Raw genomic sequence first — 14,011 nt, forward strand, 5'->3', positions numbered from 1 at the left:
TTTTAAATTTTTAAAAAAAAAATAATTTTCTTCCTCATTTGCTTCATTTTCACCTTTTTTCTTCATTTTTTACATTTCTTCCTCACTTTGTCATATTTCCTCTTCAATTTTCCATATAGATTTCCTCTGAAAATTTTTCAACTCTCTTGTTCTTCTAAAATTGTTTGTTCTTTTTTTTAGTCTTCTTTTATTTCTTACCCATATTATTGAAATAACACATATTTAAATCTTCTTATTAAACTCAATACTTTGTAGAGAATAAAGTTGAATCTCTTGGACCTTGTTTGTATAATTTAGAATTAGAAAATGCAGTCATTGGCCGATTGGTTTCTTGTTTATGGAATGCTAGTTTGTGTAATCTTGTTTCTATAATATAAAAAGGTTTTTTTTTAGAAGTGCAACACTATTTGCCTTCATTTTTTTGCTGCAAAATGAATATAAATAAAGACTTGTTCAATTGGAACCTAACATACCACAACTACCATTAAAGCTAAACCTAACACATTTGTATTTGGATTTGGCAAAAAATGCTCAGAATCAGTCATCTGAAAGTAATATACAACGAGTAGTTAGCTTTGTCAAAAACTTAATACAAACTAAAGTTAATATAGTTAACCAGACACATCTTAAGAATTCAACGAGGAGATTTTAATATAGAGGGAAATATAGTTTAAGGGGATTTTGGGGACAACGAATAGTTTGGAAAAATTTTAGGCTGAGTTAAATAGCCACGTGTAGTGCCACATGGTACATTTTTAATAAATTAAGAATGTATACCAGACACATCTCTAAGAATTCAACCGAAGGGTTTTAATATAAATGAGGATATAATTTGGGGAGTTTTGGGGTAAGTAACTCACAACAAATTAATAGTTTAAGAGAATTTTATGGTATTAATTCAATTGATTTCCTTGTAAATTGATTTTCACTAGGTAACAACCACAAAGTGACAAGAAGGCAGCGGCACACTGTTTATTCTTTAGTCCAAAGTCCAAACCTCAAAATTGCATAAAATCACCATTCACAGCTATAGTCAACCAACTCGGACAGAGAACCTTTCCCTTATTTTTATGCACACTTGTTTTGACCGCACGCCTAATTCCCTAGCCTACTGAGAGGTCATTCAAACCACGCTAATACAGTATTATGTTCGGCTAGCCATTCTATTGAAAACGTGTGAATTATCTTATGTAGAATTTGTATGATTAAAAAGTATATTTCTCATTTATTTGTCTTTTAGATTTACAACACATTTTCAACATGTCAAAATTATTTACTTTGGACAGAGTCAAATAGAGACTTATGCTTACACTGTTTTGATATTTCGGCCCCTCAACTTCATGGAATTTAATTTAGACATTTCAATTCATTTAAAATGAATACTTTAAATCCCTCTTGTTTCGTGTTCGCTGAATTGGACGTAGTGGGTGATATATATATTTTTTAGGTCATAGTGGGTGAGTTTTTGTTTTTTCAACTAACAAAAAGAAAATAAAATAAATTAATTTTAAAAAATTATTTTAACAGAATCATTCTTCCTGGAAACTCTTACGCGTGTGGCACGATTAATTTAAATAAATCATGTGTTTTACGGAAACCACTAACCATTATCTTATCTTCCCAACTAATAAAAATGAAATCACAATTACTAGTACTTTTCTAGAACATCTTTCTACTTTAAATTTGATCCAAGCAAATGAAAATCTACGTTTACTTGGATTAGTTCAATATTCGTAGATTTTGTTTTGCTTAGAAAATCATAATCTCTTAGAATATTTTCCGTAGTAATTGTCAATTGAACCAATTTTGGGTTTTCTCCCATTTTTCTGCCAATTATTTGTAAAAATTCGATTTTTGGAGGATATGGGGTCGTATTTCGATAGGTGGGAGAAAGATCCGTTTTTTTCTGCTGCAGAAGAGGTTCAAGAATCTGCTGATAGGTAATTTAACATTTCCTTTGTAATTTCCTTTTCCTGAAAAATTTCTAATTTGTTTTGTAGTTTTTTTAAACCCCTAAAATTCATTGAAAGACAATTTTTTTAATAGTATTGGAAAAATGAAATGAGCTCTAATAGAGTGGAAAGGATATATGTGATGTTTAATTGATTTTTATTATTTTGGTATGTTTAGGTTAGTTTTATTAGAGTTAGTATTAGATTTTAGTTATAAATATGTTCTGTGTGAATTTTTCTGTGAGTAGTGGTGCAAAGATTGAAGCCTTTCTTGGTTTTTCATTTGTGGGGTTTTGCCATGTTCATTGATATATTTGTTTAATTTCCTTTTAAAGGATGGAGTCAACTTATAGAACATGGATTCATGCATTGAAGGATACTTCTGGTCGTTGGAATTCGGATGAGCTATGCAGAGACCTAAGGACTACCCTTGGCACTGCTAAATGGCAGGTACTACCCTTCCCCCGCCCCCAAATAAAAAGCACATCAATCCCAAATTAGTTGGGGTTGGCTATATGGATCCTTTATATTCCACCCTAGGACAAAGGCCTGAAAAGAAATGATTGATTTACATGTATACTCTCATATGAGGTGTAATTGTCGAATGTAATAGAAAGATTAAAGCTGAATTTTTGGTTGTTAATGCAGTTGGAGGAATTTGAACGGGCAGTTAGTTCGAGCTATGATAATGCTTCAACTGATGATGCTAAAGAAAGGCACCGTGAGTTTGTTATTGCAATAGACAATCAAATTAAGAAAGTAGAGAAGAGTCTAAATGAATCAGCTACTTCACAAGGAGATCAATGGGTGCGCTTAGATGAGAGGGAACTCAATGAACTGGCTGCGTTTCTCTCAGGACCGCCGGCCTCTTCCTCTTTTGCAGAGAAAAACTCTGTAAAAGTTCATGAAGCAGAGCAGAAACCAGCATTGTGGGAAGAGGATTGTAAGCAAGGAATGCCAGAGTATTCAAAGAGTTCGTCTCATTTAGTGGACGCGGGTCACATTGAGGATGAGAAGTTCTCAGGGCACAGGAAGACAGCAAGTGCTTGTGCTGACGTTGGTGCTTGGAAGATCGCAGTTGCTGATGACATTTACGGCAAACAACCTGCACCATCCACTCGCAAGATCCCCAGTATTCAAGGGCTGTTGAATTGCATGGAATCTGCAACGAAGTTGAAGTGGTCGAAGAATGGTTACAGGAAGTTGAAATTCAATCCCGATGATGACCAAGAAGCTGATAGTACATTGCCGCAGTCTCAGCCATTGACAAGGGTGTGTATTTTTTTCTGCAGTATCCGGCATGGATGACTCCCTCTGTCCTATTTTATGTGACATAATTTGACTCTCTTTTTCAAGATTTAACAATTTATGTTAATATTAACACTAGTGGATTCAAATTTGAAAATGAAACTTGAACAATTAAAAACTAGATTAAGAATTCTATCTATAATAAGGACTATAGTAAAACTATTGAATATAAAATTTCTAACGAATCATGATCAAAATCATATAGTTTTACCTTTTGAGGTCAAATAAATTTGAATAAAGGGATTTGATTTGTTAATCTTCTAAATACTTTTATATTTACTTCATCAATTAATGATGTCCTTTAATTCTTACTTAAATCTGATTTTTCAATAAAGGGCATCAACACATGTTATGAGAGGAGTAAGATTTGCCTTGATGGATGCGATGAAAATTATGAGAAGCAACTCAATGGTTGGTATGGAGCAGTGCAACGACAGCTGCAACGGTCTCAGTATTATATGAAATATAATCGACCTGTTCAAATGCTTTCTTCTGTGGTTCTTCTAATTTTCTTGATTGGTGAGTCTGCTAACTTAAGCTTGTTTATCCATAATTACCTTATCTTTCCGTCGTAGAAAAAACCTAAAATTTTATTTTGAGTTTTCACAATTTTGAAAGAAAAATTTACCTTATAAAAACAAGCAATAATTGTTGATAGACATGGTTGGATTTTCTTAATTGTAGGAATGTATTTCTATTGCTACACTACATGAAGCTTTCCAGAGTTCATTCTGTTGATTCTATAGTTTCACGGCTGTTGTGGTTTTCTTTTTTGATCTCTTTAAATTTGAAAAATTGTTGATAGACATGGTTGAGTTTTCTTAATTGTAGGAATGTATTTCTGTTGCTACACTAGATGAAGCTTTTTCTGTGCAATTGATGTCTTTTTAGTTTTCTTTTTCTTTATTTTTGTTTGGGCTTTCTGTTCCTTTGTTCAAACCCCCCCCCCCCCCCTCTCTCTTGTGTGTGTGTGTGGGTGGGGGGGGGGGGGTGTGTTCCCTTCATTATTCTGTAAGGATTGCAGATTCTGCAACTATCAACAAACTTCCAATCTATCCGATAAAATGGATAACCTAGGAAGTCTGGTTCCATATATGGTTTTTGCTTGCGGTGGTGATTCTTCGAATTTCCTTCCTTCCTTTCTTTCTTTCTTTCTTTCTTTATTCTGGTACATGGTAATTTGTTACATAAGATATGGAGTACCATCTTGGTACCTTTTTAATAAACTTTTACCTTATCAAAAAAAAAAAAAAAGATACGGAGAAGCGAAAATATAAGAAATTACTAGTGGCACCTCAATACAGTTTGTTGGCTGCAGAAAAGTGTTATTCCCCTCAAATAAATCTCTTTCTCTTGTTTACTTTTTGACATAAAAGCTTGACTAAAAACTACAGCAGATTTGTTGTTCTTTGTATTTCCCATGACCTATTTTATATGCTATTGATGTTGTCCCAACTATAGTGGTTCTGCCCTTCCCTGGACCTGTGCATAGCCAGAGCGAAGTGCACCGAGCTACCCTTTTAGTGACTTATCATGTCTATGTTAAGATCAACAGTTTTTTTATGTCTACCTCCACAATTTCCAATAGTACTACTTGTCTATGACACTGTTCGTACCAGCCTAACTATTTTATGCTTTGCATTTATTTGAGCAAAAGATATCAGGATGGGGAAGAGCTCAGAGATCAGTCTTTATTTTCTCTTTCCTTTCACCTATGTTGCTCAAACTCTCCGAAAATGTCACCGGCTGTGTGTCGTATCCTCCAAAAGTAGTGCATTTTTTGAGGATCCAACACGGTGCAACAACATTTTGGAGAGTCCGCGCAAAATAGCCTTTCACAACAAATGGGAGTTTTTTTGCAAGAACAAACATTCAATTGGATAATCACTGTAGACTCGGGAATTTTGCATATTCTTTAATTTGGAGTTGGCAAATAGAAATTTTTGTTTGTCAGGATGCAGTCAGTAGAGACTTTTCCCTCACTTTTTCTGGGTGAATACTTTCTTTGGTTCCAATCTGTCATTCCTATCTTCTCCTCCAGACAGTAATGGGGATCAGAAGTTTTTTATGCAAGAAGGTAATTTGCTCCTTGTAGCCTAGGTATACAAGTCCTGCAGAAAGAGCCAGCAGTTAACACTATGCATTGTGAGGTTTCTCAGGTAAGTTTTAGGAATAGAGGAAGGAGTTGAAAGTGAAACATTGATAACCTTTTACTTGAAATTGTGCTGTTGCACCTAGAAGAGAACTAATTGTGCCTTTCATCTATTGTAATCCACTGTATTGGCAGCAACAGGTGTCATCACCACTTTTTACTTTGCAAATCCATAGTTGAGCTTCCCCCCCCCCTTCCTGGGTGATGCGGAGGGTTTGCAATCTCCAAAATCTTCATTTAGTTTAGCCATTGCAGCTACCATATCTATTGACACAGAAAACCTGAGCAAAAATTGCCAGCGTCTACTACCTCATAGATCAACCTCATATCATCACTATCAAATTTATGCAAACATGTATAAAACACATGTTTACAGAAGTGTTGTGTACTGTGTACTACTGTACAATCTTCTTGATTCAACTCCTCTTTCTCTCTCACTCTCTCTCCCCAAATTAAGGATCAGTTGGTGAACCTTAGTGTAGATTTTAAGGCTAGTATTTTTTACATCATCAAGACATGGAGGTTATAGGTTTGGAATTTGAAGCACATAGAGCCACAACTGGGCACATTTAACTCTTCCTACTACACAATGAGGGATTGTGGTCACCTTCTGGTTGGGTCTTGATTCATCCACCCCATTTTGCTCCCTTGTATTAAGTTGGTAGAAAGAAGTTAAAGTAGCTCATTGTTATCTTGTTTAACTATTAGCTCTTTGTTATGGTCTTGTTTAAGTCAATATCTCATTAGGGGGCATCTTGGGAATATCTTTGTTTTGTATTTGGTGAATGGAGAATGTTATTGGATAATGTTAACATTATGCTTCTCCAGGACGCACTCATGGGATATCATGAGAAGTCCACAGTAGATATTGCAATATATTGGTATCTTAATTTGCTTGACTACTCAGGAATAGATTACCCCTCTTACTGATAGGACAAGGAGCCATATTTCCTTTTTGGTTTGTTTTCCAAAATTTTCATAGGTTTTAAGGTAGAACTATGTTGTTATACGTCGGATAAAGCTGAAAGATTCATGTTCCTTCCATTTAATGTGGTGGTGTGTTGAGCTCTCTTTATGTATATCTTGAAATACTTAGCCTTATGCTTGTTGATGATTGTGTTACGCATTGCTAGTGTAGTTTCGTAGGACCCCATGGCTCAGTCAAAATTGTGCTTGAGTTGTTTCTACTTGTTGGGTACTCAGATAATTTTTTCCTTCTTGCTGCAGTTCTATTAGCATTCCATATTTGAGTGATGAGCCTTTGTTCCTGCAAAAGAAGAAAGTGTGTAGGGTTGAAAAGATCAAGGAACAATTGCCTATCAGCTGTTTTGGCAAGGTAGGTGATTTTTCGAGTCATATGAAGCTGAAGCTGATTGCACAAGAATTGTCGCCATAATACCTTAACCTCTGTCCTCCCCGTTTAGGTTCCATTGGTGGTGGCTAAATGCTGTTGTAATATAAGATGAATCCTGTGGACTGCAGATAATGTTGTTCCAATCTTGCATCCACAGAAATGAACCATTTCAGGTCTATTTGACCTGCTAAATCTTGTATAGTGTGCAAATGCTCATGATTTTACTTGTTAGTCTAAGCTTCCGCTTCTTTTTCTTGTCCAGGCTTCTCTCAGCATTCTTTTGTCGGTTGCAGTAACACTTCATTTGGTATGATGGATAAACGAAAATAATCTTGGGATAAAAATTTTGTACTGCCTTATCCCTTATTTGGTTACTAATTCTGGGATAAGTTAAAGTTATCCCATGATTAAAAATAACACCGGGATAACTTATACATTCTAGAGGGTAGAATAGTATCCTCAAAATAAAATAGTAAAATTAACAATCCAGGATTAATATAACATACCAAACAGTCAATAAGAACTAATTCTAGGATAACTATTTCCAGTATAATTAATTCCAACATAACTTGTTTTCAAACCAAACAACCCTGTAATTAATTTTGTGAGGAGGGGGGGAGGTGGATTGGAGGGTTGGTTCTCTTTAATGTATAGGGGCAGCATGGAATAGATCCATCTTACTTTTGCACTAGTCCAATTATTGGCTCTCTGGTCCTGTTTTTCGCTTGGGCATTTGTAGTTTTGATTAATTAGAAGTGATTGAAATGAAAACATTATGAGCAGGATTTTCTCAATCGGCCTTTGACCCTTCAATACGCGGCATCAAAGTAGCAACTACTTGTATCTGGCTACATTATTTGACGATGAATATATCATATCTTGCTTTGGATGTTATGGTCGAGAAGACCAGCTATGATAAAGGAAGTAATAATATGAACTCACTATCGTAGACGAGCTAAGACTAGAAATGCAAATAACTTTCTGATTACGAGCGCATTTTTTTCCCTTCCTAATTACTAGTATATTAATAACTTTTTCCTTCTTGTTTTTCGCTTTTCCTAAAGTAAAACTTTTACATATAAACGCAAGTTTGTATGCCGTTTTTACTATTCAATAGGAGTAATTACTAGTGCCCTTTCTATTTTTTAAGGGCAGGAGTTTCAACCATTGCCAAGAAAAAAAGAAAGAAATACAAATCATTAAACCAACTTTAGTCAGCTTGGTGAGATTGTCAATGGCCAATTTATGAGATCAAATTTAAGGAATAAGTGAATGCCGATCAATTTTCTAGAGTTATTAATTAAAAACTAATAATTGGAGTAAATCTGAGTAGTCTAACACTCAGAAAGACTGAGTGAGAAGAGGTAACAAACAATTCATCAGCTTATATCCAATCGCTATTTATAGGGGTGCCAATGAATCTTTAAAAAACTGACTAAATCGACCGAACTGAATCATACCGAACTGATTATTAGGTTTGTTTTAATAAAATCGTAGGTTTTTATATAAATTATAATCGTACCGAATAATATGGTAGGTTTTTAATTTTATAAAAATAAACGAAAAATACCAAACCGTATCAAATAACTATATATATAAAAATATATTTTATATACTAAGTTTAAAACTAACAAAACATTAAGTTTTTTTTCTTGGGTCTTGGAATTATAAAAATGGCTACAAGTGACCAAATAATTAATATCCAAAGTCCTAACTTTCAAACCTATTCTATACTCATCGAAACTAAATTAGTTCTAATATCTTGAGTAATAAGCCACTAGGTATTCCAACTATCTTCAGTAGCAAGCCACAAAGTATTAGATATCTTTCCTCTCGTGTGATTTAGATTTCTCTTGTTGGATACTAATCTTTTAATAAGCTTATTCTTGAGTCCCAACTTGATTAATATATTTCCACCCGCATGACTTATATTTCTCTTGTCATTACTTAATTTATTTTACGCTACCATAGAATAGTGAGATGAATCTATCTTTCATGTTCCTTTGATCATCACTTTTAAAATAGTAAAAATGTCTAAAGAGTTTTGTCAAAGTTCTAAGCAAGTAAACATTATCGCATTCTAACTTCAATTAGCGACTTTTGCGTGATATTTTTAAAAAAATATCGAAAAATTAACCAAACTGTAACGATATCGAAGAGAAACCAAGATAATTGGGATAGTTTCGTAAAGTCTAATTTTTGTTATGCAAAATGGAATAACCAAAAATTTGATACAACAACAACAACATACCTAGTGTAATCCTACATTGTGGGGTTTGGGGAGGATAAAATATACGCAAACCTTACCTTTACCTTATGGAGGTAGAGATATTATTTTCGAAAGACCCTCAACTCAAGAAAATAAGATAAGAACAGGAGAACAGTGACAAGAAGGTCATGTCGGAAATACTAACAACAAAAAATAAAGCATTGATATAACCAAACAAGGAGAACAACAGATGTTACTAGACACCACCAATAAGTAAACACTAAAATGATAATACTAGTACTGGTATGTAAAACAAAAAACAAACTACCAAAACAAACGTAGCGGATACAGAGTCCTAAACTCGACAGCCTACTAACCCTCAACCCTAATCTTCGATCTCCATAATTTCCTATCCAGTGTCCTCGGTAAGTTAGAGGCATGCCATGTCGTGTCTAATCATTTCACCTCAATACTTCTTCGGCCTACCTCTTCCTTTCTTATACCCACAATAGCCAACCTCTCACACCTTCTGACCGAGCATCTGTGCATCTCCTCTTTACATGCCCATACCACCTCATCCTCCCTTCCCTCATCTTTTCGTCCACAGAGACCACTCACACTTTATCCCGAATAACTTCGTTCCTAATCATATCTCTCCTACTATGTCCACTCATCCACACCAACATCCTCATCTCCGATACTTTCATCTTCTAAGCATGAGAATTCTTAATTGGCCAACATTCCACACCATACAACATAGCTGGTCTAACAACCACTCAATAGAACTTACCCTTAAATCTTGGTGGCACATTCTTATATGATTTCATCTAGCCACTCCAATACGATGTGTCTCACCACTCCCTTGGATTATTTACCCAAAATACTTAAAACTATCTCTTTTAGGGATGACTTGCTTATCAATCTTCACTTCTACATTTACCTACGGTACAAATTTTATAAAGTAACAGGTCGAATTGATCAATTGACACCCCTAATTATTTAGATCATTATTCCAAAACGGCCCCGCTTATTTTCGTATATTACACCAACTTCCCTACATGTTTCCCTCAAATCAAATCCGACGCCGCAAAATTTTCAATTCAGGTTTGCAGCAAGCTCGAACTTCAGCAAACAACGACCAAGCTCCTCTATGGCCTCTCTCTTCCAGAAATTTCAAGAGGTACCCTCATCCCCCCCCCCCCTTCCCCTTGTCTGTCACTCAACTGAGACTTCTTTCCTTCATTTGATGTGCTGTTCAAATGTGTAAACTTGGAACTGGAATATGTAATTTTATTGGATACTAAAAGGTTCATATGTAAGAGTTTTAAATTTTTAATCTATGTTGGGTTTTTGGGTTTCTTCCTCCCTCCCAAAAAGACTTTTTTAATTTGGAGTGTTAAAAAGCATTTTTTTGACTAAGATTTTTACAAATGCTTTTAACTATTGAAGATTGTGATTTATAATGCTTTTCCTAGTTCCTACGATTCTAAAATATGGTATGTACTTATTGTAATGAATATTAATGCAATTCATATCTTGATAAAATTCTGGAACAAATTTTAGGCTGTTAAAGTTCTTGCAAAAAGCCCCACATTTGCTAAAGATCCAAGGCATCTTCAGTTTGAAGCTGATATAAACCGTCTCTTCCTTTACTCTAGGTAAGAATCATTTTACATCCTAAAAAAAAAAGTAATGCTGCTATATAGGATGCTTTTTATTTTTAAGGATTGAAGTTATATACACTGCCATTGCGAAGATTTTCTTACACTATCAGTGTATTTTGACCTCTTAGAGAAGATTGCTTCCCATCTTTTTAAACGTACCAATTAGTGTTTGTAAAAGGGTTACTTGAAGTTTCCTTTTAATTGACCTGATGGTGTAAATCTTTTTTACACTATGCATGCGCATCAAACTTATACTCTTCGTGTAAACAGACTGGTGACAAATACAACTTGCTGTATTATCTATAATTCGGTCAATAAACTAAGGTAGGCTAATTTAGGTTTTATCTGCACTCTTTGAAATTTACTGCAAAAACATAGCTTTAGCATTGATGTTTGTACCAAGAATTGGCAGATCTAAGCTGCTCAATTGGCTGTAATTATTTGCACTTTTCCTTGTAAAACCATTTTCTATGAGTAATTGACCGACCAGGCTGCGCTCTTTCATGTCTATCGAAAACAGCCTCTCTACCGGTAAGGCTCCATACTCACTGCCCTCAGACCCCACCTGTGTGATTATACTGGGTTTGTTGTTGTTTTTGTTGTTGTTGTTGTCGCTTAGCTCTTTCATGTAAATACAATTCTACAGGCTATTCAGTTTTTTATTTCTAATTTAAATATGCACTTTATGAGATTGAAATGGATTTGTTTTAACATGTGCAAAGGAAAGGTTTTGTTAGGATATTTTATATTATTTTCTGGTCATTTCATCTTTTGTTTGAATGACGGAAGTTAAAATTTTTCTGTTGAGTAAGGTTTTGTGTCCGTGCTATCAAACTTGTGAGGAGCTGGTTGGGTATTTTGATGAATGTTTTGCTGCTTTCAGCTCTTAGGAGCTAGGACATTACTTGAGTCATCAACCAGCAATCCATGTTCTACATTTTCCTTTTTGTTTCTTTTTTAGATAACTGTAGATTCAACACTAGTTGCAATATTTACTGGTCCAAAGAAAAGGGGGGGAAGGGGGTGCGGAGATTGCATTGTATTATTGTCCTCTAAGGCTCTTGTCTATCTCGGATCAGTTGAAACTGTAAGCTGTAACTAACTTCTTTTATGGCTGAATCGCTTATGAAACATATGATAGTAAAAATTGCATACATCTTTTCTGCAAGTTTTATCCTTGCCATGATAAACTTTACTTTTCAGTTACAATTGTTTGGGGAAGGATGCCGTTGAAGCTGATGCTGAGGAGATTATTGACATGGCTGGCAAGGCCTCCTTAGCTGATCAACACAAGCAGGTCCAAGATAATGTGCATAACCAGATTACAAACTTTTGCAATTATATGGATCACATATTACTCCCTGATCTTAATGTCAAGGACAAACAGGACACATCATCTTCCGAAAATAGTCCTTCTCCTCGTCGCAGTGGGCTCGGCCTTGCTATTGGTAGGACTGCTCCATTAAAGGACCACATCGGTAAGAATCTTGAGCTGAAGTTTCCGCAGCACCTTTAATATTTGTCGCTTTTCTAAAATTTGTTTAGAATTTTCATTAGTTCCGAACTTTAGCAACGTGTTGGCAACCCTTTATGACCTGCTTTTGTTATGTTATGTTATATTATGAAGGTGAATTCTAACTCCTCGCCATATTGTTGGTTGTTAACTATTTTGCTTACCAAAAATAGAATTGAAACAAATATTATGTTAATGGCGTTTCCTAGGACTTTTGGAATTCTTTAACTAAAAACTTTTGTCTTAAAATTTTGGTAGGGACATAAGAGTCCATGTCCTGGAAAATTGGACCCATAGGTAATTGTAGGACGGTTCTCATGGATTGCATTCAATATAAGCCCTTGGAAAGTGGGGTATAACATAAAATTATAGTTATAGAAACTTTTTGGTGGTCTCACATAGATTATATTTAAGCTTTTTGGTCAACTTGGATAAAGATTTTCTTTCTCACTGCTAATTTTGATGACTTTGATTAGCTGCATTGCCCCTGGATTTTGATTACTGATATGTTTTCAGCACAGCTATACCTGAAACCAAGCCATTGACGCGCATAGAGGTTTCACAGAGTTTAAAGGATCTTATGGGCTACACTCTGGAGGTCAAACCGTCTCGAATTCCACATGAGGATGCTGGGCAAGGTTTATTCTTACATGGTGAAGCTGACGTTGGTGCTGTGCTAGCACTCTATCCTGGTGTAATCTACTCCCCCGCATATTACCGCTATATTCCTGGATATCCAAGAGTTGATGCCCAAAATTCGTATTTGATCACACGGTATGATGGAACTGTGATAAATGCGCAGCCCTGGGGTGCCGGTGGTGAATCTCAGGAAATATGGAATGGTTCGTCCCTTCCTGAACCTAAGTACAACATGCAAGTTGATGAAAAGGGTTCTGAGCGAATTTGGAGAATGCTCAGTAAACCATTGGATGGAACACGTCTAGGTGGCAACCATGAAGTTTTGGAAAGGAGAAACCCTCTAGCCTTTGCTCACTTTGCCAACCACCCAGCCAAGGACATGGTCCCCAATGTTATGATATGCCCTTATGACTTTCCCCTCCCGGAGAAACACATGAGACCCTATATACCAAATATTTCGTTCGGAAATGGTGAAGAAGCAAGCATGAAAAGGTTTGGCTCCTTTTGGTTCAAGTGGAAGTCCGGCAAGAATGGATCAGATGTCCCTGTTCTAAAGACGCTTGTTCTTGTGGCAACTAGAGCAATTTGTAATGAAGAGATTCTCCTGAACTACAGATTGAGCAACTCAAAGCAAAGACCATCATGGTACACTCCAGTAGATGAGGAAGAAGATCGAAGGAGGTGGAGCTAAGATGATAATAATGAATGGTGCGTGTTGAAGTGTACCAACCATGAAAGCAAATGCTTTTGTATACACGAAGCCAAGAAGGCAGTGAGGATATTTATTTTGGTGACTACCATCTGGTTCCCTTTTAGTTTAAAGTTTTTTTGAAAGGTTTGCTTGTATAACCTGTTCAGAAAATATTCTACTGAGTTGGGCAACATAGTTATTGTGCTTTGCACTAACGGTGAATACTTATTTTTATATGAGTTACAGAATAAACGTAAAAGGAATCCATCATTCTGATTGCTTATGAAAGTTAAGCGCCTTCATTTTCTTGTTAAATGTTGGATAATAGTTCCTGCTTCTGTGATTATATATATTTCTTAATGATTGGTAACTCACTGATCTACTCTACAGCCACAAAAAATTGATGGGAATGTTGATCTGGTGCAGTCATCAAAACTTTGTTATACACTAAGAATTTCTTTGTTCATTCTTCATCGCCTCCTATGAGTGGTCAAACATGGTCAGCTTCAATTACATTTTGAACATACAT

At 35.5% G+C, this 14,011-nt stretch overlaps 2 protein-coding genes across 3 annotated transcripts; both read left to right on the top strand.

The window, feature by feature from the left end:
• The first annotated feature begins 1,461 nt into the window (after positions 1–1,461).
• On the top strand, positions 1,462–7,025 carry LOC104118386 (uncharacterized). The gene is made up of 5 exons (XM_009629616.4): positions 1,462–1,940; positions 2,288–2,402; positions 2,601–3,224; positions 3,596–3,779; positions 6,640–7,025. Exons 1-5 carry the CDS (start codon positions 1,864–1,866, stop codon positions 6,660–6,662), a joined length of 1,023 nt encoding a protein of 340 aa, XP_009627911.1. The 5' UTR covers positions 1,462–1,863; the 3' UTR covers positions 6,663–7,025.
• Positions 7,026–9,982: 2,957 nt separating this feature from the next.
• Positions 9,983–13,770, top strand: LOC104118387 (uncharacterized). Of its 2 annotated transcripts, XM_009629617.4 has the most exons (4): positions 10,004–10,155; positions 10,539–10,633; positions 11,843–12,117; positions 12,674–13,770. In XM_009629617.4, the coding sequence occupies exons 1-4, from the start codon at positions 10,126–10,128 to the stop codon at positions 13,480–13,482; spliced, it is 1,209 nt and encodes a 402-aa protein (XP_009627912.1). In that variant the 5' UTR covers positions 10,004–10,125; the 3' UTR covers positions 13,483–13,770. The 2 variants fall into 2 exon arrangements, with proteins under 2 accessions (XP_009627913.1, XP_009627912.1); XM_009629618.4 differs by lacking the exon at positions 10,539–10,633 and having other exon boundaries at positions 9,983–10,155.
• The last annotated feature ends 241 nt before the right edge of the window (positions 13,771–14,011 follow it).

This window comes from Nicotiana tomentosiformis, chromosome 12, assembly GCF_000390325.3.
Source record: "Nicotiana tomentosiformis chromosome 12, ASM39032v3, whole genome shotgun sequence".
Taxonomy (NCBI): domain Eukaryota; kingdom Viridiplantae; phylum Streptophyta; class Magnoliopsida; order Solanales; family Solanaceae; genus Nicotiana; species Nicotiana tomentosiformis.

Excerpts from the sequence above, each read along its gene's own strand:
- LOC104118386 (XM_009629616.4), top strand. The coding sequence starts at position 1,864 with ATGGGGTCGTATTTCGATAGGTGGGAGAAAGATCCGTTTTTTTCTGCT. Across the intron at positions 3,225-3,595 it reads AGTCTCAGCCATTGACAAGG|GGCATCAACACATGTTATGA; the intron begins GTGTGTATTTTT and ends TTTTCAATAAAG. Across the intron at positions 3,780-6,639 it reads TCTTCTAATTTTCTTGATTG|TTCTATTAGCATTCCATATT; the intron begins GTGAGTCTGCTA and ends TTCTTGCTGCAG.
- LOC104118387 (XM_009629617.4), top strand. The coding sequence starts at position 10,126 with ATGGCCTCTCTCTTCCAGAAATTTCAAGAG. Across the intron at positions 10,156-10,538 it reads TCTTCCAGAAATTTCAAGAG|GCTGTTAAAGTTCTTGCAAA; the intron begins GTACCCTCATCC and ends AACAAATTTTAG. Across the intron at positions 10,634-11,842 it reads CGTCTCTTCCTTTACTCTAG|TTACAATTGTTTGGGGAAGG; the intron begins GTAAGAATCATT and ends TTTACTTTTCAG.